The sequence below is a fragment of the Ipomoea nil genome, unplaced genomic scaffold, assembly GCF_001879475.1.
Source record: "Ipomoea nil cultivar Tokyo-kokei standard unplaced genomic scaffold, Asagao_1.1 scaffold1932, whole genome shotgun sequence".
In the NCBI taxonomy this organism is placed as follows: Eukaryota; Viridiplantae; Streptophyta; class Magnoliopsida; order Solanales; family Convolvulaceae; genus Ipomoea; species Ipomoea nil.
In genome coordinates, this window is record NW_017618360.1 from 2,461,370 (window position 1) to 2,488,168 (window position 26,799).

At 32.4% G+C, this 26,799-nt stretch overlaps 2 protein-coding genes and 1 long non-coding RNA gene across 3 annotated transcripts; all 3 read right to left on the reverse strand.

The window, feature by feature from the left end:
• Nucleotides 1-4,129: 4,129 nt before the first annotated feature.
• LOC109193950 (PTI1-like tyrosine-protein kinase At3g15890) lies at nt 4,130-6,270 on the reverse strand. Its single transcript, XM_019344780.1, has 4 exons — nt 6,115-6,270; nt 5,869-6,019; nt 5,493-5,755; nt 4,130-4,873 (listed from the first exon to the last, which is right to left on the reverse strand). The coding sequence occupies exons 1-4, from the start codon at nt 6,168-6,170 to the stop codon at nt 4,225-4,227; spliced, it is 1,119 nt and encodes a 372-aa protein (XP_019200325.1). The 5' UTR covers nt 6,171-6,270; the 3' UTR covers nt 4,130-4,224.
• A 10,681-nt stretch (nt 6,271-16,951) lies between these two features.
• LOC109193831 (transcription factor bHLH36-like) lies at nt 16,952-18,792 on the reverse strand. The gene is made up of 3 exons (XM_019344658.1): nt 18,129-18,792; nt 17,382-17,756; nt 16,952-17,186 (listed from the first exon to the last, which is right to left on the reverse strand). The coding sequence occupies exons 1-3, from the start codon at nt 18,525-18,527 to the stop codon at nt 17,115-17,117; spliced, it is 846 nt and encodes a 281-aa protein (XP_019200203.1). The 5' UTR covers nt 18,528-18,792; the 3' UTR covers nt 16,952-17,114.
• Nucleotides 18,793-25,143: 6,351 nt separating this feature from the next.
• Nucleotides 25,144-26,390, reverse strand: LOC109146538. Its single transcript, XR_002048462.1, has 2 exons — nt 25,893-26,390; nt 25,144-25,814 (listed from the first exon to the last, which is right to left on the reverse strand). It is a non-coding gene; the product is annotated as an uncharacterized LOC109146538 (long non-coding RNA).
• Between the last annotated feature and the right edge of the window lie 409 nt (nt 26,391-26,799).

The following is a 26,799-nucleotide window of genomic DNA, read 5'->3' on the forward strand; positions in this document are numbered from 1 at the left end:
TGCATAACTGTACATTCATAATTCCGTAACTTTACATTCATAGTTCAATAACTGTAAAATCATAATTTTCGAAGCTCCATGTTCTCAATTTTAGAGCTCTATATTCATAATTTTATCACTATATGTTCATAATTGTAAGTTAATAATGTCAGAATTCTGTATTTATAATTTTATAACTTACATTCATAATGTCATAACTGTACATTCATAATGCCATAACTGTACATTCATAATCCCATAACTATACATTCATATAATGGCACAAACGAATAACGCCGTTAACGGCGAGACAAAATTAAATTTTTTTTTTTTAAACTGAAATGATGCATTTTTTTAAAAACGACGTCGTGTTGGACTCGTGTCCACAATTTGCCGTCCCTAATTAAGCTTTATTGTACATGTAGGGTTGTGCATTCAATTAATTGATCGGTTGACTGAACAAAATTAACAAAAATTTTTAAATCTTTAACCCTTTTTTTTTTTTTGAAAACCTAAACTTTTAACTGTTAATCGAACCAAATTAACCAAATTGATTTTTTTTCTATTAATCAAATGGTTAATGTATAAACTGAAATTTTTAATTAAATTTTAAAATCCTTAAAATTATAAATAAAAATTAACATTATCTATTACATCAATATCTATAAAAATTATTATTGTTTAATATTTAGGAATAAATTATATAATATATATATATATATATATATATATATATATATATATATATAAAACTTCGGTTAACTGATAATTTCAACCCGAATTAACTGATAATCGGAATTATGTAAAATTCCTAACCATTACTCAAACTGAATTATATTGGTATAAAAATGGTTAATTAAAGTTTTTCAGTTCAGTTGGTTAATCGATTTTCTACCGAAGTTTACACACTCCTACACATTTGGTTGAAAGGAATCAAAATTTGCTTGACTTAAAAGTGTTGTATTTTTTCACTTTATTACAAGTCTTTTCTTAGCCTCTTTTAATCATTTTGAAAACATTTAGCTATAGGATTATTTTTATTCGTTAAGGGGTATTAAATGAATTTACTGAGATAACAAAGTTATTATTTGATGCTTTTGACTTAAATATGTCTTTTACTTATTTGTCAATCACATTGTGCTCAGATGACACCTCTGTGACTCTCATTGAGAGAATGTCACACGATTGAACCCTGGTAGTGGGATCTTGACTCTTTAGACTGTAATAGATGGAGAAAGTATAAAACATATATTACCTCATTTATTTATTCTCTTTTTATTTATGCTTTGTGAGAAAACTGATGTTTATATTTACTACTCTTTCAAAAATGACCGTTTTTCCTTAAAATAGTTTCGTGGTAACTTCAACAAAGGAGGATGACGTGGTAACTCCAACCAAGGAAGAGGTGGAGGTAATACTAAACAAGGTAAATGAGAAGAATTTCATTGCTACAATTATGCAAGTATGGACACAAGATTGCAGATTGCTGGTATAATAAGGACAATCGTGGAAATTAAGCAAAAATTGCTGAAAACATTGCTGAAAATTCTGGTGATGAGCGAGAGTTCTGAAACATTACTTTTGGCCAGCAATAGTTTTTCTGCAAATAAGAACATATGGTTCTTGGATACTGGGTGCAGTAACCATATGTGTGGGAAGAAAGAATTGTTTTCTGAACTGGATGAATCAGTCCGGTCTGAAGTGACATTTGGCAATAAGTCAAATGTGCCAATTTTGAAAAAAGGTAAAATCTCTATTCAGTTGAAGGATGGCACTCACAATTTTATATCCGATGTGTTCTATGTTCCTGAACTACACTAAAATTTGTTGAGTATGGGACAATTTCCAGCAGCCCTTTACTCTGACAGTAAGTCAGCCATAGCCATTGCTGAAAATCCAGTCTTCCATGAGCGCACCAAGCATATTGAGTTGGATTGCCACTTGGTGAGGGAGAAACTACAGAAAGGAACCATCAAGCTCTTTCATGTGAGTTCTGCACAACAGTTGACAGATGTGTTCACCAAAACTCACTGTCCAGGCTTCTTTCATAGCTATGTCTCCAAGCGTGAATTGTTTAATCTATACAATTCAGCTTGCGGGAAGATATTAGGAGAGTCAGATGGTTGACATGTGGCATATTATATATGTTAGAATCAGTTAGAGTCTGCTAGCTTCTACACAGCAATATATAAACAAGGAATAAGGTTCAAATTGGCCACTGAAAGTAACCTGAAAATGCAATTAGGCCACTGAACGAAAAAAAAGTGCAATTAGGTCACTGAACACTTCAAAAATGTGCAATTTCACCTATAGCAGGTTACCCTCAATTTTAGCAGGTTATCTGCTTACGTGGCAGCTGAGTCGGCATTTTTAATAAATTTTAAATCATTTTTAATAAATTTTTATTTAAAAAAATTTTTAAAAAATAAAAACGACTTTATTTTATTTTTTATTTACTTTTTTTTCAATTTTTTATAAAATTTATTATTAAAATTAATTATTAAAAATTATTTAAAAATTATTAAAATGTCAACTCAGCTGCCACGTAAGCAGGTAACCTGCTAAAATTGATGGTAACCTGCTATCCGGTGAAATTGCATAGTTTGGAGAGTTCAGTGGCCTAATTGCACGTTTTTTGAGTGTTCAATGGCCTAATTGCACTTTTTGTTCGTTCAATAGCCTAATTGCATTTTCAGGTTACGTTCAGTGGCCAATTTGAACCTTATTCCTATAAACAATGTACCAAGAATCTTCTGTTAGTTGAATACAGAACTTTTCCTTTTCTTCCTCAAGTATGCTCTCTCTCTCTCTTTTCCTTCAATTCGCACCTATGGTTCATCACAAATTCTCACTTTGTATCGAAGAATCATGTTTTCATTTGATCATGCTTCTATAAACTTATTTGTATTACTTTTATAGTTGTTATGTTATTTATTTGATAATTGTTTTTGGACATATACATATTATTTCTTGTTCACAAACAAATTATGATCATGATTCATGAAGATATACATGTATTTGTTTGTTTAGCATTCGTGATAAAATTATTTGGTTGTTCACAAACATACGTAACACAATTATTTTAACTGAACAAACGAATATGTTCGTGAAAATGAACTATTAACAAACGAAAACAAATAAAATTTTTAAAAATCTTAATAAACGAACACAAACATGGAATCAAACACTCTAAAAATAAAGTTTTCATTCGTGTTCAGTTGGTTTACCGCCCTACAAATTAAGTAACAAGGCCAATTATGTTTAGCATTCTGGTAACCTCAAATAGGTGTTTTCTTGATCCCCGGCCCCCCTTGTGCTGGATAAGAGTACGATGAATTGTCATTCTCGCCGCCGGCGTCTTCAGTTTCGCAGATGAAGCTTAAATTTGATTTGGATAAATTAGACAAGAATGAAACTTAAATTAACCTGAAAATTGAAAAATGTATTATACCCACAAAAAATGTTGCCTTTTAAAATGGTCAATATAGAATTTGAGTAAGTGGGCATTGTTTTAGTCAATATATATCTTCTATATATGCCGCCCTAAATTAATGATCAGATGACCATCATATTCTTGTTTATGGTATATTATATTAAACCTCCTAAAAACGAAATAAATTTATGTTGATAAACATGAGCGATGTCACATACAGCTCTTTCCTCGTATATATTCTTAGAATATCGTTCGCCGGCAGCAATATAATTGTCAATACCCACTTGTTATTAACTATATATATAATTGGTCATCTAATTGATCCAGTAATTACAAATGACGTATAGAGAGCTACAAGATGTGAAGATGAATTGAGGCAATCTAATTGTATTGGTCGTGTTAATCTATTCGTATTGGTTGTGTTAAGATTAAACATTTATCATTACGCTAAAAATTATAACCAATAGCGAATACGCAACTTTATTTCTTTATATACCGACACCGTATTTTCGAGAGGTAAAGTGCTGGACTTGACCTTTCAAAGCCTCTACTCAACAATCCTCTAGCCATCTAGTGTTGGACTTGACCCTTTGATCTCCACTAACGGGTTGAACAGTTGAATTGGTAATCACAAAATTTCAAATTTGTCTTTATGTGGGAGTTGCTTTACGCACAAAAAATAAGAATAAAAATTACACATGTAATGCAGACCATAGATATACATTTGGTCAATATGTGTATAGTAATTTTTTTTTTTTTTTGGAAGGATATGTGTATAGTAAATTAACAAAATTAAACAACAAATCCAATGACTAATAAGCATGTATTTCTCCCTTGATTCTTCTTGGTCTGCCTTTTATGTCCATTCCACCATCTTCAAAATCTTTTCCCTCCTCACCACAAGCTTCATTATCTCCATTATCATTCTCGCCGCCATTTTTCACCACCGTGATCTCCTTCCTCCGCCGCCCTCCTCCGCCCTGAAGCCAATCCACGACGTCGATCATGCTGGGCCGGCTGTCGGGGTTCCCGTCGGTGCACCTCATCGCAATCATAACCGTCGATTGCAGCTGTGCACGGTTGTACCTTCCCCTCAACCTGGGATCAGCAATGTGGTCAAAAGCGCCCTTCTGTACAAACGGAGTAGCCCATCGTACAATGTCGCGCTTCACCCCACCTTGAAGCTTCTCCAATGGCTTCCGTCCACTTACGATCTCCAGAAGCAAAATCCCGAAACTGTACACGTCGCAGCTCTCGGAGACCTTCCCCCACATGGCGTATTCCGGCGCTAAGTAGCCCAGAGTCCCCTTCACTCTCGTCGTTAAATGGGAAACCCCTTCCGGTATCAGTTTTGCGAACCCAAAATCTGCAACTTTTGCTTCGAACTCGGAATCGAGAAGAACATTGCTAGCTTTTATGTCTCTGTGTATTATGTGTGGGTTTGCTTCATGGTGCAAGTAACTTCAAAATCATGTGTTTTAATTAAAACCATAAAACTCAATTAGTTGAAGAACATGACAGGCCATTACATACATATACTAACTAACAATGTTGACTAATCAACTCATGTTAATTAAATTAAGTCTCCAAAAGAAATATTATTGGGACAAATCAAACTCATGCAATTTGTATTAAATGTATGTTTTAAAATAATGTTAGCTTTGCTTCAAAAAAAAATATGATAATTTCATATTTGTCAAAGACGTTGTGGTCTAAGTGTCATAAAGTGACTCTTCCAAATAAGAAGTTATGGGTTCGAGTCCTAGTGAGGGACGGCACTGGTCATCAACTATATACAACCTAAATTGACCAAAAGGCTAAACTCCAACTTTAAGGGCCCCCAAACCCCGACCTGACAGAGCATTTGGGAGGATGTAAATCATGGTAACTCAACTGAACATGAATCATAGAGGCTCTGCCGCTGGTAAGACTCAATCTCTAGTCATTCTTCTAAAGTTTCTGGGTAAAGTGAGATTTACTCAATACATGTGCACCTTTAATAGTGGTAGTGGTTGCGGGTTTCCTTCATCGCTCAAAAAAATGAAGGCATATAGAGATAGAGAGAGGTATATATACTCACGCTAATCCCTCAGCTGATCCGATGGCTATGCTCATTCTCTTGGGCCAATCTAGAAGGCAATCAGCAGCAAGGTGTCCATGAAGATGGGTGATTAAGCTGTGATTAGGCATATAATCATAAACTATAAGCCTTTCATCTTCTCCGGCATAAAACCCCCTCAACCCTAAAAGATTCTTATGCCTAACCCTTCCAAGAATCTCCACTTCCACTGCAAATTCCATTTCTGCTTTTCCATTCACCGCCTTCAGCCGTTTCACCGCTATCTGCATCATCCATGTCACCAACAACTAACATCAAATTAAATTTCCCAATCAACACCAAAAAGGAAAAATATGAGAGAAATTATTAGAGAGTATATATATATAGACATGATTGCCTCGACGCCTTTACTGGTTCGACCCCAATAAACACTTCCAAATCCTCCTTCCCCGATCTTGTTATTGTTGTGAAAATTGTTTGTTGCATGGACTAGTTCCTTCAGACTGTAAATATCCCATGGATAATTCCTACTACTCTTGTTTTTACCACTGGAAATTAAATACCCAGGAAAAAAGAGAATTTATATACACATATATATACATATGTCAAGAAATAAGAAAGAGAAGATCGAAGAAGAAGATACCTGGTTTTTGCAGGGTTTTCTTCAGATAAGCAAAAGCAAACATATTTCTTGAGCATAATTGTGCAATAAGGAATTGGAAGAGGGAGTGATGGAAGAGAAAAAAGGGTTTGGGGGAGGAGAGAGAAGGTGGAATAAACAAGAAAATGGCAAAAAACATATTCGAATATAACAATGCAAGAATTAAGTCGTCTTGTGGTAAAGACAAAATAAGACAGCCCTGCCGCTAAGCTGAAATGGGTGTTCTAAGTACCCGCACTTAACTTTATAGTTCAGTAGACCATATTTGGCGGAAGGGATTAATGTTTAAATTTTAGCAATGATAGTGTGAAGATTATATATATCCAAAGTGGATAGATCCTTATTCGTTGAGTCGTTGAGTCATTGAGTCACAGTGATTTACATACTCTCAATATTCTATCGGATCGGGGTGTAGGGACCCTTGGGATTGAGGATCCAATTTTTTAGAGAAAAAATAGGGTGGTCTAGTCCATGGAGAGTGCATAACTCTCTTATCTAAAAGTTATGATTTTAATTATTGTCAATATTCATTTGATCGAGCCTTTGCATAGTATGCGATATGATTTACCTCTTTTGTGTAATTTGTAAGTTATTACATAAAAGTTTGAGTTACTTAGTACACATCATCAAATAGTACGGCAGCAGACCTTGATTATAAAATAATAATAATAATAATAATAATGAGAGAGGCCTTGGCCAAGTCAAAATTCCGATTCCATATAATGTATGTAGTAGATAATATGGATGCTGACAATTAAATTATTAATCCTAATTAAGTGTTTTTTAGCCTGTGGAAGTTTGTATCGAGTTTTGATTTCTATAATGAAACGGCAATTTGTTTAGTGATACATGTAGACAATCATAGGTTGTCCTTATTTATTTATTTTTTAAATGTGGTATTTTTTTTTAATTTTAAGAATTTTAGAATATCTGGTTGTATATAGTTACTAGTTTAATCATTTCTACATTCTTCTAATGATTATAGTAATTATATTTTGCGACTATGACGCATTTTGGATTAAAATTCAATTTCTGTTCGGCCAATGACTTAACTAATTGGAATTCGATTCAAGTCGCTAATGTAACTTTAATTTCTTCTTTCAATTACTGTCTACCGAACTAGTGAGACAAATCATTATTAGACTCTTTGGTGAAATTTATTCATGACAAATTATTGCATGAACCATGGTCCACACATTGTGTGGACTATGAATATTAGGTACATTTTTAATATATTAAAAGTACATTATTTTTGTACTGAAGATACATTATATAAAATAATATATCCTTAGTATATTAAAAATGTATTTTTAAAAATATACCTTCGATAAATAAATAATGTACCATTAGTATATTAAAAATGTACTTTTTATTTATAGTCCACACAATTGTGTGGACCATGGTCCATGCAATAATAATTGTTTATTCATAATCTATACTATATATAATAACAAAATCCTGAAATTTTAACTTCCCGCCCAATTCCTAAAAAATCTCTCTTCCCAATAAAATATATTGATTTCTACTTTCCCATTCGTACAATAATTCTGGGTAAAAATTCTATTCTAAAATTTTAAAATACTGTAATACAATTCCCTTTGCACATCTATACTCTATACTATATATAATAACAAAATCTTGAAATTTTAACTCCCGCCCAATTCCTAAAAAATCTCTCTTCCCAATAAAATATATTGATTTCTACTTTCCCATTCGTACAATAATTGTGGGTAAAAATTATATTCTAAAATTTTAAAATAGTGTAATACAATTCACTTTGCACATCTATCTATATCTATATCTATATTATCTATCTATATCTATATCTATATCTATATTCTATATTATATATAATAACAAAATCATGAAATTTTAACTTCCCGCCCAATTCCTACAAAATCTCTCTTCCCAATAAAATATATTGATTTCTACTTTCACAATCGTACAATAATTCTGGGTAAAAATTCTATTCTAAAATTTTAAAATAGTGTAATACAATTCGCTTTGCACATCTATACTATATATAATAACAAAATTCTGAAATTTTAATTTTCCTCCCAATTCCTAAAAAATCTCTCTTCCCAATAAAATATATTGATTTCTACTTTCTCATTCGTACAATAATTCTAGGTAAAAATTCTATTCTAAAATTTTAAAATAGTGTAATACAATTCCCTTTGCACTTCTATACTTCTATATCTATACTATATATAATAACAAAATCCTGAAATTTTAACTTCCCGCCCAATTCCTAAAAAATCTCTCTTCCCAATAAAAATATTTATTTCTACTTTCCCATTCGTACAATAATTCTGGGTAAAAATTCTATTCTAAAATTTTAAAATAGTGTAATACAATTCCCTTTGCACATCTATCTATACTATATTTTTGAAGGTCTCTATCTATACTATATATAATAACAAAATCTTGAAATTTTAACTCCCCGCCCAATTCCTACAAAATCTCTCTTCCCAATAAAATATATTGATTTCTACTTTCTCATTCGTACAATAATTGTTGGTAAAAATTCTATTCTAAAATTTTAAAATAGTGTAATACAATTCACTTTGCACATCTATCTATATTATTATATATAATAACAAAATCATGAAATTTTAACTTCCCGCCCAATTCCTACAAAATTTCTCTTCCCAATAAAATATATTGATTTCTACTTTCCCATTAAAATAGTGTAATACAATTCCCTTTGCACATCTATACTATATTCTATACTATATATAATAACAAAATCATGAAATTTTAACTTCCCGCCCAATTCCTAAAAAATCTCTCTTCCCAATAAAATATATTGATTTCTACTTTCTCATTCGTACAATAATTCTGGGTAAAAATTCTATTCTAAAATTTTAAAATAGTGTAATACAATTCCCTTTGCACATCTATACTTCTATACTATATATAATAACAAAATCCTGAAATTTTAACTTCCCGCCCAATTCTTAAAAGTCTCTTTTCCCTATAAAATATATTGATTTCTACTTTCTCATTCGTACAATAATTATGGGTTAAAGTTGTGAAGTGTCAAAAGTTCGGCAAGGTATAATTTTTGACTCGATTGTCCGTTTTAGACAAATGTTTTTTTTTTAAATCGCGTATTTTTTCGAGATCTATCCACCGCAAACTGCCGTTGGCGATTTGGCCCACCAATTTCTAAAAAAATGCTTTATTAAATAGTTTCTAAGAAAAAACTATGAGAACCTTATGTTTTATTAATGACTTTTTAAAATTTTTAATTAAAAAATTGTCCCGTGCATTATTTATTAATCTCTTTTTATAATTGGTCAAATTATTTAATTATGATAAATTAGAGAATAATTAATGATGGTAATAGAAATCCTGGAAGAATATTAGAATTGAAGAATATTTAATTATTGTTATATTATTATTGTGACTCACGGAATACAATACAAGAATATTTAATTATGGTTATATTATTATTGTGTGCCTCACGGCCATTATATACTAACAAAACTTGAAAAAAAAAACTAATAATAATAATAATAATAATAATAATAATAATAATAATAATAATAATATAAGTGGTAAAAATAATATCTAAAAGTAATTAAGTGTTAATAATAATAGTAAGAATATTAACGTAAGAATTATAACATAGAATAAATCGTAATAATTAATAACTATAGTTTAGGATTAAATTTGGAATTGTCAGGAAAGATAAGCGACCTCTGGTGATATTAACTCTTAAATAATTATATCTCAATTTAAATATTCTTATTATATTACAACAATTCCATTTTGTGCATCGCATGGGTGAAAATACTAGTTTTCAATAAAAAGGATAAAACCTGGAGGCCAGGCCCATTGCAATTCGTTGTGCTCCTTTTGTTCACCAAGAATAGATATAAAATAGCCTAGATCAAAGTGGTCTTGATGGGCTCTTATTCAAATGGATCAAATAATGGATCTAATCCTTTTGAAAGAAAGCATTAAGGGGTGATTGAGTCATCAGACGTTATGCCATGGAACCGTGTTCACCATTCATGGTGAACACGGTTCCAACGGTGTTAGTGCACCGTTATCTTTCTTTTTTTTTCTTTTTTTTTTTTTTAATTACGTGACTGCCTACACATTCACTTTGGAACCATGCCTACACATTCACTTTGGAACCATGAGATTATGAATTTTCTGTTATGAGATTATGAATTTTCTGTTATGAGATTATGAATTTTCAGTTATGAGATTATGAATTTTCTGTTATGCGATTATGAATTTTCTGTTATGAGATTATGAATTTTCATTACATTCATAATTTCGGAGTTTCGGACATTCATAAATTATGAATTCATGCATGCACATTCACTTTGGAACCATGCCTACATATTCTCGTCCGAAATCACGGACATTCATAAATTATGAATCCATGCCTGCACATTCACTTTGGAACCATGAGATTATGAATTTTCTGTTATAAGATTATGAATTTTCTGTTATGAGATTATGAATTTTCAGTTGTGAGATTATGAATTTTCTGTTATGCGATTATGAATTTTCTGTTATGAGATTATGAATTTTCATAAAATTCATAATCTCATAACAGAAAATTCATAATTTGATCAGTAACGCGCCGTTAACTCCACATCCGCGATTTTTTTTTTTTTTTTTGCCTAAAAACGACGTCGTTTTGACTTGTGTTCACCATTCTCGGTGAACACGATTCCACGGCATAATTTGCGTTGAGTCATACACCCACTTGATAAAACCAAATTAAAGAATCTTTAGCTTGCATTTGGGCTTGGGCTTGCCATCTAGCTGGACCTGCCTCTCATCCTTCACCACCACAAAACTTAACTCCAATAGTTATATCATGAATCAGGATACATGATAACTTAGGGTGTGTTTGGTTGGTGAGTTTTGCCCATAGGAATGGGTATGAAAGTGATTGTTGTTGTTTGGTTGATAGGTTTTTAGAACACTATTATGAGTTTCAAATACCCCATCAATTGAAAAACCCATACCCAAATACAATAAGGGTTTCATTCCCTTATTCATTCTCAAGCACTACTATTAGTAATCATTCCCATTCCACCCTACTACCAAACATGTTAAATATTTCACCAAAACTCATTACCAAGTATTTGATACTCATACCGATTCCGATTCCTATATGCGAACCAAACACACCCTTAATTGGTTATAGTGATAAAGTTTGAGAACAATAATCTGAGATTGAGTCTCACCAGCAACAGTGGAGGCTATCTTTGTGCGCAGTAAGCACACATTCCTAATTTTTCTCCGATCCTCCACTAATATCGATGAGTTGAGGGTGTGTTTGGTTCGCACATAGGAATCGGAATCGGAATAGGTATCAAATATTTGGTAATGGTAATGGGTTTTGGTGAAAGTATTTAACATGTTTGGTAGGAGGGTGGAATGAGAATGGTTACTAATAGTAGTGCTTGAAAATGAATAAGGGAATGAAACCCTTATTTTATTTGGGTATAGGTTTTTCAATTGATGGGGTATTCGAAACCCATAGTAGTGTTCTAAAAACCTATCAACCAAACAACAACAATCACTTTCATACTCATTCCTATGTGCAAAACCCACCAACCAAACACACCCTGAATTTTACCTTAACAAAAGGTCTAAATATAGGTCAAGTTACAAAGCAAGATTCTAGCCCAATCTCTAATGGGCTAAAGTAGACAGCCTTGAGCATGTCACAATTCTCATCAACCAATCGTTATACCCTACACCACGGCGCACATAGCATTGTGCGCCGCGCGCCTCCCAAAACGACGTCGTTTTGGGAGGCGCGGTAGGAAGTTGCTGGGATTATGTGTATTTGTTCACACAGTTATGTGTATTTGTTCATACAGTTATGTACATTTTTTATACAATTATGTACATTCTTTTTATACAATTATGTACATTCGAATCAGAAAATTTGTGTTTATTATGTTAATAGTTGATGTGTATTATGTTAAAAGTTTATGTTTATTATGTATTATGTTAGATTATGTGTATTATCTTTTAAAAAGAGTATGTATATTTTGTTATATAATTATGTACATTCATGTATACAATTATGTGTATTCTAGTATAACATTATGTACATTCTTGAACAGCGGGTTTTTTTTTTTTTTAAAGAAAAAACTACTGCCATTCACTGGGGCGGAAAATTTCAAAAAAAAAAAAAAAAAAAATTAAAACGACGTCGTTTTGCATCTGGGCGCATAGTGCAACGCGCGCCGTGGTGTAGGATATAAATTGCCTTCATCAACATTTACCTTCTTTATTTTGGATGACGAGAAAAATTGTTGTTACTATTCGAAAGTGTATATTAAGATAACTCCATTTTTGTGTAATAGTCAACAAATCACACATAAAAGATAAATTATACTAGAATGACCCTATAAAAGAAGTTTGACCGAGTGGGTGAAAAATTGTTATTGTTTTCAATATTGCCTCAAGTCTACTAGCTTAGGTGTAATAATGGATTCACAACGGCTAATCCTAATTTTCAAGTTCTTTAAAGGATGAAACTCCTTAAACCAACTTACCGAGCTGACTTCAAAATGGTCCAAGCTAAGTTCATTCTTCTTGGATTAAAGTTTTCTTAGCTTAAACTTTTAGGCCACTCGTCTTAATTATCTCACCAACAATCACGAGTTAATTGCGAAAATTATCTATACCACCAAACTTGTTATGTGTGTGTGTGTGTTTTTTAAAGTATTATTTACCACCATCATTTCTAGCTAGGTGTACAATAGTGGTGTGGTAATCTACCCTGGCCTTGGTGATATAGCAATTAGAATCACAATTAATTATGGATTAGATGATGTTTATGATAAGGCAGTGATGCTTTCCATGTGACAATTATCCATAATGGAAAAATGAAAATAGTGGGTCAACTGTAATGTCGGAGAGAAAGTACAAAGATTGCAACATCAATTTCTCAAGATTTTTGAAGATATTTAGGATATTTAAACACTCTCAAACCAATATTTTATAAGCATCATATCTAAAAGAAAATCAAGAATTCATTATTTTTTATTTGTGCCAGACTTCCAGGCTAGATAAACTCATGACAATATTTAAATACGATCGAGAATTATGTTTTATTCGCTCGATTACCTCTTTTAAGGCGAAATTTGTTCGGTTGATAATACATACAGTATTATTCTTGACTAAAAGCTAGCAATGATGCCAAGGACGTTGTGGTCTAATGACACCAAGTTGCTTCCTTATAAGAGATGTTGTGGGTTTGAGCCCTCAGTGGAGGTGATATTGGCTTTCTGTGCTTCATTTGGTTGAGAACTTAAATATGAACAGATACTACATTGTAATAGATTTAGTAGCATTCAAAAAAAAAAAAAAAAAAAAAAAAAAAAAAAAAAAAGCCAGCAATGATTCTTGGAAATAAATTGATTACATTAAATGGATGCACCATCACAATTCTTTAATGGAGTTTTGGTAGACCTTAGGTGGCATGATAACGTAAAGATGAATAATTAGAGTTGTTTATTATGTTAAATACAATTAGTGATCTGTCATGTGAATACTAAACACTTAATAAATCATGTATGGTTTATGTAGCCTGCTTTCTTCCATGAAGGTGTTACATATTTTGATTGGAGATCAGATCACATCAATAGAGAATTACTCCAAAAGATTTGCCTCATTGTCACTATATATATAAAGTACTTGGGAAGAATCTCAATTTATATATTCCCATATGAAAGATATAATAGCTTAATAGGGAAAGCAAAGTAAAATGGTGCATCACCCACAAACCCTAAAAGGATTAATAGGGAAAGCAAAGTAAAATGGTGCATCACACACAAACCCTAACAGGGCGTTTGGTTGGAGGGATTTTAAATTTCCTTCCCACTTAATTCCCACCTAATTCCAAAGACCATTAAATTCCGTAGTTTGGTTGGAGGGAATTGCAATTCCCCCATTTTCATGGAATTAAAATCCCATGTCCCCCCCTGGTATTTTAATTCCTGGGAAAAAAAGATAGTGATGAGTCAAAATTACCCCTTCATTTTTTAACCTAAAATTAATGTCTAACAACAATAATGGATATTTTTTACTTTATACTACTTATTCCCTTTCAATTCCCATGTATACCAAACATTGGAATTGAAATTCCCAATAATTTTATTCCTGTCAACCAAACACTGGAATTTAAATTCCCACTTTATTCCCAGTAATTCAACTCCCATGGAATTACAATTCCTTTCCCACATAATTCCCTCCCTCCAACCAAACGCCCTGTAAAAGGATTTTCTTTTTAATTTCCAATACGGTATTCAATATCTTTATCACTGTAAAATTAATTCAATTTGAATTTAGTTCGGATTATGCCAGTAGAGTCTGATACTTATTTGAAAGAAGGCCTAACATGGTGTCGGATGGAGGCTTGGAGAGCCGAGTTCAACATCCTGTTATCGAACCATGACGCTGACTTCTACACAAGTACAAGGAAATAAAGTTACGTTGCATATTCGCTATTAGTTATAATTTTTGACATAGTGATAAATGCTTGATTTTGACAACTGGTATTAGAGCATATCAGAGGTTTGAATAAGCATAATGAATCCCATTAAAAACATGTTCTGACATAACTGCTATAACTTTTGACGTAATGCTAAACACTTAATCCTTATACACGATACAACCTTTTATTTACAAGTTTTAAAATAAAAACAATAGAAGCAATTGTCTCACACACACAAATTTTAAAATAGAAACAATAGAAGCAATTGTCTCTCTCTCTCTCTCACACACAATTGATTTATTCATTATACAATGATAAGATATTTTCAAACTTACCATCTTTGTCTTTTTATTTTTCATTCATATACAAACTTTTATTATTCTAAGACGATATGAGTAAGTCTATTATAATTATATCACTTTTAAAAAAAAGTTAAGGTTTACTGATTCATTAATATGACTCATTAATATCCATTAATAAGACTTAATTTATTTTAACATGAAAATTGTTAGGACATACTTTTTATTCTTGATTATAATTATCTATAGTAATACTTATCTTTACTACTATCTTATTACAAGTTCAAAATGCTCATTTTAATTATATTAAAAATAATCATTTTTATGCCAAGCACCTTGTGCTTAGATGGCATATAGTGACTGTGAGATCATGAGATCGAACCTCAGTGGAGGTGTTGTTGACTCTTTGTGTTTCAATAGGTTGAGAAATTATGTTTGGACAGATATTACAATGTAATAGAGTCAGTAGCATTCAAAAAAATAATTATTTTTATTTTATATTAATTAATTTTGATATCTAAAAAGTATACTAAGCATTTATTTATTTTAATTATCATGTTAGATATTAATTTAATTGCACAATGTGCTCATAATAACTAGTATACATATAATGCAATTTGATGAAACTACTGTCAAATCACCTACGTTACATTTTTAGCACGTGATGATTTTGGTGGTGTGGAAAAGAGTTTTGTCAATAATTTTGGCGTATTATAGCACTTTGTCAAAAGAAATGTTTTTCGGCGTGCAAACATAGCACGTACTATGTTTTGATTTGGTTCCTCAATAATTGGGAGACTCCAATAGTCCAATTTGCTCCAATTCTTAAAAATAATTATTTGAAACCCCATTTATTACTATATAGTACATACAACTCAGTGTAATAATATCATGGACCAGCAAGTTAGTATGTATATTTATCATCAAATTAAATCATTGCATATTAGCTACCCAACTTGTTTTTACTTATGTTAATTACGGAGTATAATCATAACTTCGTGGACACATTTCATAACTCTACTGATTAAATTTTCTAATAATTTTTGTTGATAGTTTGTAATAACAATTTTTTTAAAAAAATTTCTAAGATTACCGAAAATGTCATTTTCAACCGAAACCCTATGTGACCATTGGGGTAGTATAACTTAGATCAGATGTACTAAGATTATATACACCAGATTACCAGAAGATAAAGTGAAGTAAGAAGGAAAGGGAAGCACTAGTCACTCATGGAATGTATAATCAGACTAAAACCATAATGGAATTAAATCATTTCTGCACAGTAGACAATCACATCAATTGGACAAAGATACAGGACCGAGTCCTAATAGTTGCAACGTGAGTATTATACCTAATGTGATAGATTCTTGTGACACTCAGCACAATCCTTTCACCTAATAGGCTGCTGAATTACCGTAATTTAATTTACTCATTCACTATTCTGTCAAGCTAGAATATGAAGATCTTAAAACGAAAGAATTTTGTCTTTTGTGTTCAATAAATGTAAATGAGAGGAGACAACTCCATCCACCAAAGTTAATTCAGTGCAGATCCCTATAGAATTTATTGCATGCCCCATATATATATATATATATATATATATATATATATATATATATATATATATATATATATATATATATATAAAACACCAACATTATCTGCAGCCCATTTAGTATATAATGACAAATATCTGAATTCTCTAGATAATTCAGATGAATTGAAGATGCAATAATAGTACCATGATGTGACCAAAAAAAAGAATAAAATTATGAAGCAGGTAAGTGATTACAGAATAAAACCATGATGTTTTGATTCCTATTAATGCTCAAACCTTTGCAAAACTATATTTGGATCATCTAAATTCATAGACTGCAATGTTCATTAAAGATACTTAGTTGCAGAAAATAGACTCATCATATGAAATTAAAATTATTCCAAAATTTCCCACATACTTAGTTGCAAAAATGATGTTTAGTTGAATGACAACTACGCAAAAAATATGAAAAGTAAAGATGACCGTCACGAGATATATAGGACAAAAAAAAAAAAACATTTTCCTCTTTATTTTATCTGTTGCAACTTATTGCAAAAATTCTCCCAGAGAAACCCACAGTATGTATGACACTAATACATGTAGCAAATTGAGAGAAAGTAACAAGCAACATGGACAAGAACAACGACCTTTGAATATGCTAAAAGTTATTGATAACCTCAGTCAACTTTTGTTGCAAGGCTTGAAGATCGATGGGTTTTTCACCTGAGACCTGCAAGAATTACATTGAATATGTCAGAAGTTATAACCGATAGTAAATATGCACTTTTATTTTTTTAAACTTAACAATCAAGTCAAGATGTTAGGCTCGGCTCTCCGAGCTACAACTGAAGTGAGAATTGAATGAAATGTTTGAGCAAAACCCTAATTCTAGATTTATAATGAGAAAATTGTTTTTTCATTGTACCTCAGACTGAACCCTATGAAGCAACCTAGTATCTGCCTTGGTGGAGTCGCAGCTGACAACGTTAACCCCTTGGTTCTGCAGCGTCCGCAGCACTCTTGACAGGGGGAAACAGCCCCTCTCGCCGGCGACGTCACTGTTGATCAGAATCTCGACGCCGTCCCGGCAACGGCTGACGGAGACGAAGTTCGGGGGAGAACCGGTTTTCTGATCTGGGCTTCCGGTTTTTGTTTTCTCCAAATTATGGGAACTGGAAGTGGACGACGCCGCCGCCGTCTTTAGCCCGTCTCTCCTCCTCTCCAATTCTTGAACATTTTTCTGCATTTGTTTGATGTAATTCAACGCTTCGTGCATGTGATCCGATGTCGAACGCTTTCCCTGTACCGTACAACAAAACATAATTACTCTGGTCGGCAACAACATATTACATTAAGACTGTGCTACAGACAAGACAAGTTGGTATTGAGTGGTAAATTATAGGTAAAAACATAAGATCGAATCCTGACATGTCGCAGTCTGAGAGTTATCCATCAATGTGATGGGTTTTTTATGGGCATCAAGTAAATTTTACTGATTTATCTTTCTACTATCTTGTTAGTTCGGATATGGAGGCCTAAGGGTAAGGAATTTCGTCTTTTTTGGACAAAGTTGCATAATTAGTGGTTTGTGTCCAGATTTAACAGCAGAATTATTGTTTGATCAGAACCAAGAAAATTACCTCAAAAGCAAGCAGCAGCAGTGGTTAATTACCTTTACATATTCAAGAGGGAGGAGAGACCGGAGAGAAGCATAAAGGGTGGCCATTTCCTGGCGGCGCTGCCGTTCGATTTCTCGATGCATAATTCTCTTCAGCTTGTGATACTCATCGGGTTTAGCGGCCGCCGCAGGAGCAACATCATCAGTTTTCTCCCTCCGTCGCCGCTTTCTGGAAGAACTGGCGGTGACCGCCGCCGCGGAGGCGGTTGTTGTTGCGGCGAAGTCATGGTGGTGAGCGCCGGTGGCGAAATCCAGAGGAGCAAAACCATAGTTATTATTGATATTATTACTATCAAAAATCAGATCTTGGGAGATCTTGTTTTGCTGGGAAGGGATATCAGGAGTAGAGAGAATCTGAAACACCAAATCTTCACTTCGCTGTAAAGGAAACATTGCTCCGACCAAAGACCAAAGTACAAGGAAATAAAGAAAACAAATGTAAGAAATTTCCGAAACAAATAAGGAAACTTCCCTCTTCTTATTGAGGTTGTAATAAGAAAAAGGTAAAGGTAGGAGATGATAGGGTTGTTAAGATTGAGAAATCTGGAATGGGCCTTTCTATGCCATGATTCCCAGCTGCAATAAACAAGACGCAGCTACTTACCACATCTCCACCTCCAATAATTTTTTCTTTTTTTTTTTTCTTCTTATAATTGGAATGGGTACTACTGACTTACTCAGTCCTACTGACTCTCTTATTTATGGCTTCACATTCACACTCCCAGCCCCACCATCCCCAACTCTATTGCAAGATAATGTATAATAAAAATACCAAATTACTATTACTTTTTCTTTTCACCCATTTTTCTTGGTGGTCAGAAATAGAATGAGTAACTCCATAGTTAGATAGTTGACTTAATAATCATAATAATAAGGTATCAATTCGACTTATTACGAAAGGTGCCTATTAACTTTCCTCATTTGGATTGATCAATTCGACTTATTACGAAAGGTGCCTATTAGCTTTCCTCATTTGGATTGATCCGTTATGAACAACTTATGCTAATTTATCTCATTACATACTTTTAGGTAAAAAAGTAAATAGAATATATACCCGAGAGATAGAGAATATGATGGTTAAAAAAAAATAAAAAAATACAACCACATAAATCAAAGGATAATTACTATTATCATAAGTTTAATTACATATAAATGTTGATAATCAACTTTTGTGTTTGATTGGATCAGTTGATTTCGAATTGATATGATGGGAAACGATAAGTTGTAACTTTCTTTTCTGAGTTTTCTCCATTTTCTCGGGAGTAGTAATCGTAAGAAAAAAAGTCGTATACGATATGTTAGTGAGTACTACGTATGAGCTAACGATGTTTTGATTCAATAATTAAACCAAAATTAAATCTGGTTATTAGTTAATCTTGGATGATTTGACATGTTTAGGATCTGTCGATCTTTAATTGTGTGACAGATAGCTTATCTTCGCTCTAACAACGTGGCTCTATGGTGTGCATTAAAAATTACATATATATAATATTCATTATTAAACGCACACAATAGTAATATTTTATATGCAGCATATATAGTAATAAGAATGTGGACTACTATTAAAAAAGAGTTAGGATATTTGAATAAATAGTTAAAGTAAAATTGTTATTTTATTTAAAAAAATATCATCAAAATTTTTTAATATGTAATAATAGGCATTGGTTTTTAACTATTCTATATTGTAAAATTTCATAAATATATTCAAAATTTTCATAAATTATGTAATTTTTTACGATCTAATATCATTTGATTCGTCGATCCTCAAAAAAAGAAATAAGCAAAGTTGCTTTGTTGAGTGACAGATGAGAATTTTATGGAAAGTTACAATCCCCACCGCGGAATAGTGCACCTACACGCCTTCATCCACGTTGTTTTTCGACCGGAAGGTCGAGAGCTAACTATCGAGACTTTGGACTATCGGATACATACTTCGTGAAATGGTTCAAGCATGCCTATTGCCAGGGGCAACAAGATTGAGTTGGTAAGGATTCACGCTTCATTTCTATGGTCGATGATCATCGAGGCCCTTTACCTTTCTGTATAAATGGGTTATTCTATTTGTACAGATAAAGTAGGGGGAAGTGCTTAGACATTGAGGCCGTTTACTAATTGGAAATTTCTGAAAATTTATAGAAACTAGAAAATAGAAAATAGAAAACAGAAAACATATTTACTAGCACAGTTTTCCATTTTGAAAACTGAAAATAATTTTTCAGTTTCTAGAAAACTGGAATACTCTTAAAAATTATTTTCTAAATTGAAAACAGAATCATGCATCTATCATCTATTTAGTTATATGTCACTATAACCACATTACTGTGAATGTCTCTAGTTTGAAACACCATTTTAACTACTACTTTTGGCATATGATAAATTACTTCTCGATATTATTGATTAGCCATCAAAGTGGTTGATATATTGATATTACCGATCAGTTTGTCTGATGATTGAAAAATAATCAGCAAGTTTGTCAACACTTGACATTTACGGTAGTTGTTTGAAACAAATTTTAAAAAATATTATTAATAATAACCATGGTTGTCGGATCTACCACCGCATGGTGAAGCTTTTATGCCATGCAAAAACCATGTTGTTTGTTTTTTCTAAAAATTGAGTTTTTTATTTTTATTTTTTTCAGCTATTTTTTAGATGATATTTTAAAAAGTTGAAAAATCTTAAATTGTGACTTGTTTGTCATATTTTATTCAATTAGTATATAATTAAATAATAATCATTAATAGTCAATAAATATAAAACATTATGCATGCAAAGACATTAAACTTGTGTGAATATTATCTCCCATCCCTAAAAGTAAATCAATTGATAAGGAAAATGAGTATTAGTTTAATTAAATGATCGTTTGGACATGTTGTGAAAACAAATAATTGACAAAAACAATTCAATAATTGTAGAAGAATTGACTGAACAATATTTTAAGATGTCCAAATTGATTATATATTTTTATATAAGTCAAGCACATGTTGAATTATCTCATTCGTATTCACTATAAGATGTTAGCATATAATAATTTATATTAAAATTTAATTATTTTAAAAATTGGTGTGAACAAATCATGGAGTTTGAAATAAAAATTTACCTATTATGCAATGTGTAGTTTATATATTTATTTATTTATATTATAATCAATAGTTTTAGTTTCAAATGTAAACCAATTTTATCATGTGAACCTGTGTACCATATATTATGCACCGTTGATCTTGCTCAATCTTGTGGGTTGTGATTTATAATGATTTTGATCTGGTAAATATTACTGTTGTAAAAATCAGTCTAGGCGCCTCTAGACCGTGGCGATTTCCCCCCTAGGCGTCCGTCTAGGTGACTGGCCAGTCGACCGACTTGGCCGCCTAGCATCTAACTTAGCCGAGTTAACTCGTCCATTTCGATCGAGTTAACCCGATCAACTATGTGTGTGTGTGTGTGTGTGCGCGCGCATATATATATACATACATATATATAATATGACATATATACATCAGTAGACTAGTTTGATACTTTGAATCTTTGGATGATTGAAATATTTGTATTTGAGTATTTTTAATTTTTAATATTGTTTTCATGTTATGACTTATAAATTATTATTATTTCATTTATTTGGATGTGTTATTTGATTGAATGTTGAAAACAGTCTCATTAAAATTATCAAACTGTAAGTCTGCTACTGTTTTTTTGTGCCTGCCTAGCGCCGTCTTGGCTGCCTAGGTGCTAGACACTGTCCGGGCGCCCAACTAGCGCCTAGCGCCTACTGCGACCATGGTAAATATACATCATTACAGTATTACACCAATGCACTATATCACTCTACCACTGCACAATTGCACCGGATGCATCATTGTACCCCTCCTCATATCTTGGCCATCCAATCTCACATCTTAACCGTGCGAGGGAGTTCACAAGTTCACAGGATAGCAATGGTTCACATATGAAATAGATACATAGTCAATAAACTACAACTCCCTTCTTTTATCTCTCTAAAGTTTTTCTCAAGATTAGGTCGGCAGAGTGAGATTGGAGACAGAGTTAAAAAAAAAAAAAAAAAAAAAAAAAAAAAAAAAAAAAAAGTGGGAACACATCAAAGCAACACCATTATTGAAGGATAAAATCTTTAAAGAAAAAAAGATAAAGAAACGATATTGGTTTGGAGCCGTTGGCAGGCCAAGCTTCATTGGTATTGGCTGTAATTTTACCAAATCATATGATTGATGGACATAGTTCCAATATAATATTATATTATTATATTATGCATGGTTACAAAAATCGGCGCCTAGGCGCTAGGCGCCCGGCCGCCGCCGCGAAGAAGGTCGGAATCGGCCTCCTTCGCGGCCGGCCGGCTAGCCGGCTGAACTGGCGTAGAATTTTTTTTTTTTTTTTTTTTTTTTGCGTTGTAAAGTGGAAAAAGTTCAGGAAGGCATAACTTTTGACTCGGTTGTTCATTTTGGACATTTTTTTTTTCAAATCGCGTATTTTTTCAAAAAAATGCTTCTTTTACTCTTAATTTTAGTTTTTTTTTTTTATGTATTTAGATGGTTTAAACAATCTTTTGAACACTTTTACAACCACTTACGTAAATAGTTTGTAAGAAATAACTATGGAAATCTTATTTTTATTACTAAATTTTTAATTTTTAATTTTATTTTTAATTAAAAAAAATTAAAAAATAAAATAAAAAATAAAAAATTGACGCCCTAGGCGCTAGGCGTCCCCTTGGCGCCTAACGTTTTTTGCAACATTGATATTATGTCTAAATATTGACCTCACAAATTGCTTATTAAGAATGAATTGCATTGTTATCGATATTGTTAGAGATATTATTCATATTTTGATGGATTAATTTGGTAAATTTTGACATATTTAGTTGTCTGGTGTTTCTAAAGTCGTTTAATTACTTGCAGGTTGTGAGTGTCATTCATAAGGTTAGATCATCGGTCTCTAGTCATTCAGTGGTTTTACAGTTTTTCAAATGGTAACTAGGTCCCAATAAGAATTACTAAGAGACAAATTAAGATAAACATACGATGATACGAACACCATTAATCCGAAAGTTAGTTTTTATTATAATATCTCTTTTCTTCCACTTCAAGGCAATAGCTAGTTATTAGTTGATATTTTTATGAGTTTAGCTTATATTGACTTAATTTTAACCCGTTAAAACTCTGTTTGGTAAATGGCGATTAGTTGATTAGATTAATTAGAGGGTATAATTAGTTGATAACATTAGCTGATTGTAGAAAGTTGTTTGGTGAATTAGTTGTTAGCTAATAGTTGTTTGGTATAATTTCTTTTCTCAAAAAGTTAATTGAAAAAGTTATTTTGAGCAGCTTTTTAAATTTTAGCATTTTGAGGTTACAAAAAGCTAATTAACCAAAAACTTGTATTGATTTTTTTAACCAAATTAAACAATTAATAGTAGTCAAATAAGCCAAAATTGACTGATAGACTAACTATTTTACCAAATAGGACCTAATTATGTATGTATAAATATCATCTCTTTACTTCATGCATTTTTGTGAAAGAAGTTCAATATTTTGTTGGCTAACATTATGGTCTACCCAATTCTCTAATGAGGTTTGTTATTAAAGTTTAAATTATAGTGTGTCAATTTTTATACTGTGTTAAAAAAAAAAATCATCATCTTTATTTAAATTCGTGACAAGTAAAACACACCGTTATTATCTAAATTCTCAAAGTATATATTAAATAAACTTCTTAATTTTGGGTATATTATATTTAATTTGCGGAGTGAGATATATTCATGCACCATACTTAACTCATTAACTACGTTGCCGCAATCCTGGCGGCAGGTGGGGGATATGCTTGGGACAACAAATCCATATATTTCATCTCCACATTGATCTTGCCCTTTATGAATTTCTAGATTTGTTTATACATATGTATTATATTGTTTAAAAATAATTATATATTTAGAAATAGCTAATTCTAGACCTCCTCAAAAAGACTATTTTTCTTATCATGGGAATAACTTATTTTCAAAAATACAAAGCCCAATTAAATAAAGGAATACATTCATTTTATTATTAATCTATTTCATAAACCCAACATATATGTCACCAAAATAAAAATCAAAGAACCAGGGAAAAAAACAAAATTATGCAGTATATCAAATTATTATTTTTATTTGATACGACAAATAAATAAATTATACGCTCTCCGTTAACATTTAATCTTGTGTTAATATATAAAATTTATATATTTAAAAATTATACTGAAAATATTATTAAACACAAAAAAAAAAATTAAAAATGTATTAAAAAAAAACGAAACATAAAAATTTGATTTGATTAATGAATAGCAAAAACAATACATAAAATGAGACCAAAAAAAAAAAAAAAAACAATCATATTTAAATATTGACTTTGTAATCACAATATTCAAAGTTCAACTACCAGTTGATGTGGTAAACACGCTAGTGTATACAAGTACCCAGTACGCTAATGTATGTAGGTATGCAGGCTCAGAGATTCCCGAGCTTATGTAGATTCCTCATGAGAAAGTTCCAAAAGTCCTCCCTCAAGGCATTTAATGTGCCTTATATCTTACTGGGGGAGCACATGCCGGGAGCTCGGCATGCATGTTAACCACGTGTCTCACATGCACAAGTGTGGCCGAAGGCGCTCTCAATAGATCTGTGTGCCTGGAGATTCCTGATTTTTGTGCTATCACAAGGTGATCAGGTAAAGTGATATCATGGAGTTTGTCCTTTGATGCTGGGAACACCGTATGTAGTTGGTAAACTCGACCCGAGCATGTGGGCTAGGAAATTAGTTCTGACCGTAGGACAAAAGCATAGCAACAACCAACTCAGAGGGGCAAGCATATAAACATACTCGGGTCGGGTTTTATCCTAATGGGGTCAGGCCAGCTCGGGAAACGACCTATGACATACATACTAAACATGTCTATGGACGTACGGGTGAGAGATATACCCTATCACCAGCAAAAGTTTCTAAGTTTAAATCAATCAGCTACGAACAAACTAAGTTAATTAGTTTATCGCTTTAGAATCATTTATTGACTAAAGTTACAAGATAATATTACATAGTGCATACATCAGTCATTCAAATAGTAGTTGAGAGAAAGGTAATAGTTGCGAATTTCTCTCGTCACAAAAATAAAAATAAAAATACAATGATTAAAACTCTAACAACATATGTGTCAAACGTAAACCAAAGTGCAGTGGCAAGACATGCACAATTGCACATGCAAATGTATCCGATATGACATGAACCTTCTTTCCCAACCCCACATCCTTAAAGATATTAGGTGAAAACGTTGACAATCACGACATTAGCTAGACATAATATAATTGAACCAAGATATATAGATGCATCACATCCTCAGCTCCATCTATCCTGCGATGATATGCAAACCCCGCTTTTCTCTTCTCTGGGTTTTGATGTTTTATGCTATTATTGGAGCTACAGTTGCAGCACGTGTCATACTGTGCCATCAACATAATGATTAGACGTGACGTTAATCCACCGTCATCTACTTGTCTTCAAGCATTTGTTGTTCGAATATTGCCCACAAAAAGCTCAATCAAAATCCCACTCACAAGTCACAAGGGACCAAAACTCTTCCACCTCTTCTATCAAATTTCCATTTCCCCACAACGTTATCATCACGTGTGGTCAATTGTGTCTACAGGGATAGTTTTGATAGTGTCAATTCATATCAAGAAAGTAGTAGATCAGATCATCAAAGGTTAAAAAGAGTTACCTTGATGCCGTGAAAATCTGGGATTTCTTCGCCATATTTGTGGTGTTTGATTGAATCTGCTGAAACCCGACAGTTAAAACTAGGTAATAGGATGATTGGATGAATGACAGGAACAATCATCGACAGCTTCTCGTTTTTAAGGAAGAAACAAAATGCAGGAGAAAAAGGAATTGCAGATTTGCAGGCATGCATATGATCATATATGGACAAATGCATAATAGTGTACTCTATTTGGACTACTATACCCCTCCCTAATCTCGTTTTCAAAGAGAATACATCACTCAAGTCAAGCTGGGGCACTAGAATAATGGATCTATTAAGCACAGATGTACAGAACCTACTGAAAACACCTCTTCTGGGGCCTAGCTACCTATCAAGATTCGGTTCATATCCACAAAAGGAACAAGCACGAGATTCACTATCACAACCATATCTCTGAAAACGGGCAGACGGGCAAGATAGGTAAACTGTATTTCAAGTGTTAATTTAAAGCAGGAATACGAACTTACTTCGTGAAATTTGGGTAAACCAGGAGTCTGAAACTTCATCGACTTTCTTCACCCCTTCAACCATAAAACAGCGGGTGATCCTATCCAAAGAAGGAAACTTGAAGTGAATATATATCCATTCATTCCTCAAAATAAACAGTATTTAATCTGTTTAAGAACAAAGGTACCGTATAACAGGTAAAAGGAGCGGTGAAGCATATACAGCAGGATCGAAGATGAGAACAGACCAGTCATCATTAACAAAGTGGCACAAGAATGCAGCACGGGGAAGCTTCCGGTCACTCCTGTTAACAGTTATGCAGAGCCATAGCTATTCGGATTATACTGAAATAAAATTACCTTTAGCATTTATTTATTTTTCCCACTTCACCATCAAAATAGAGGAAGCCCAGAATTTA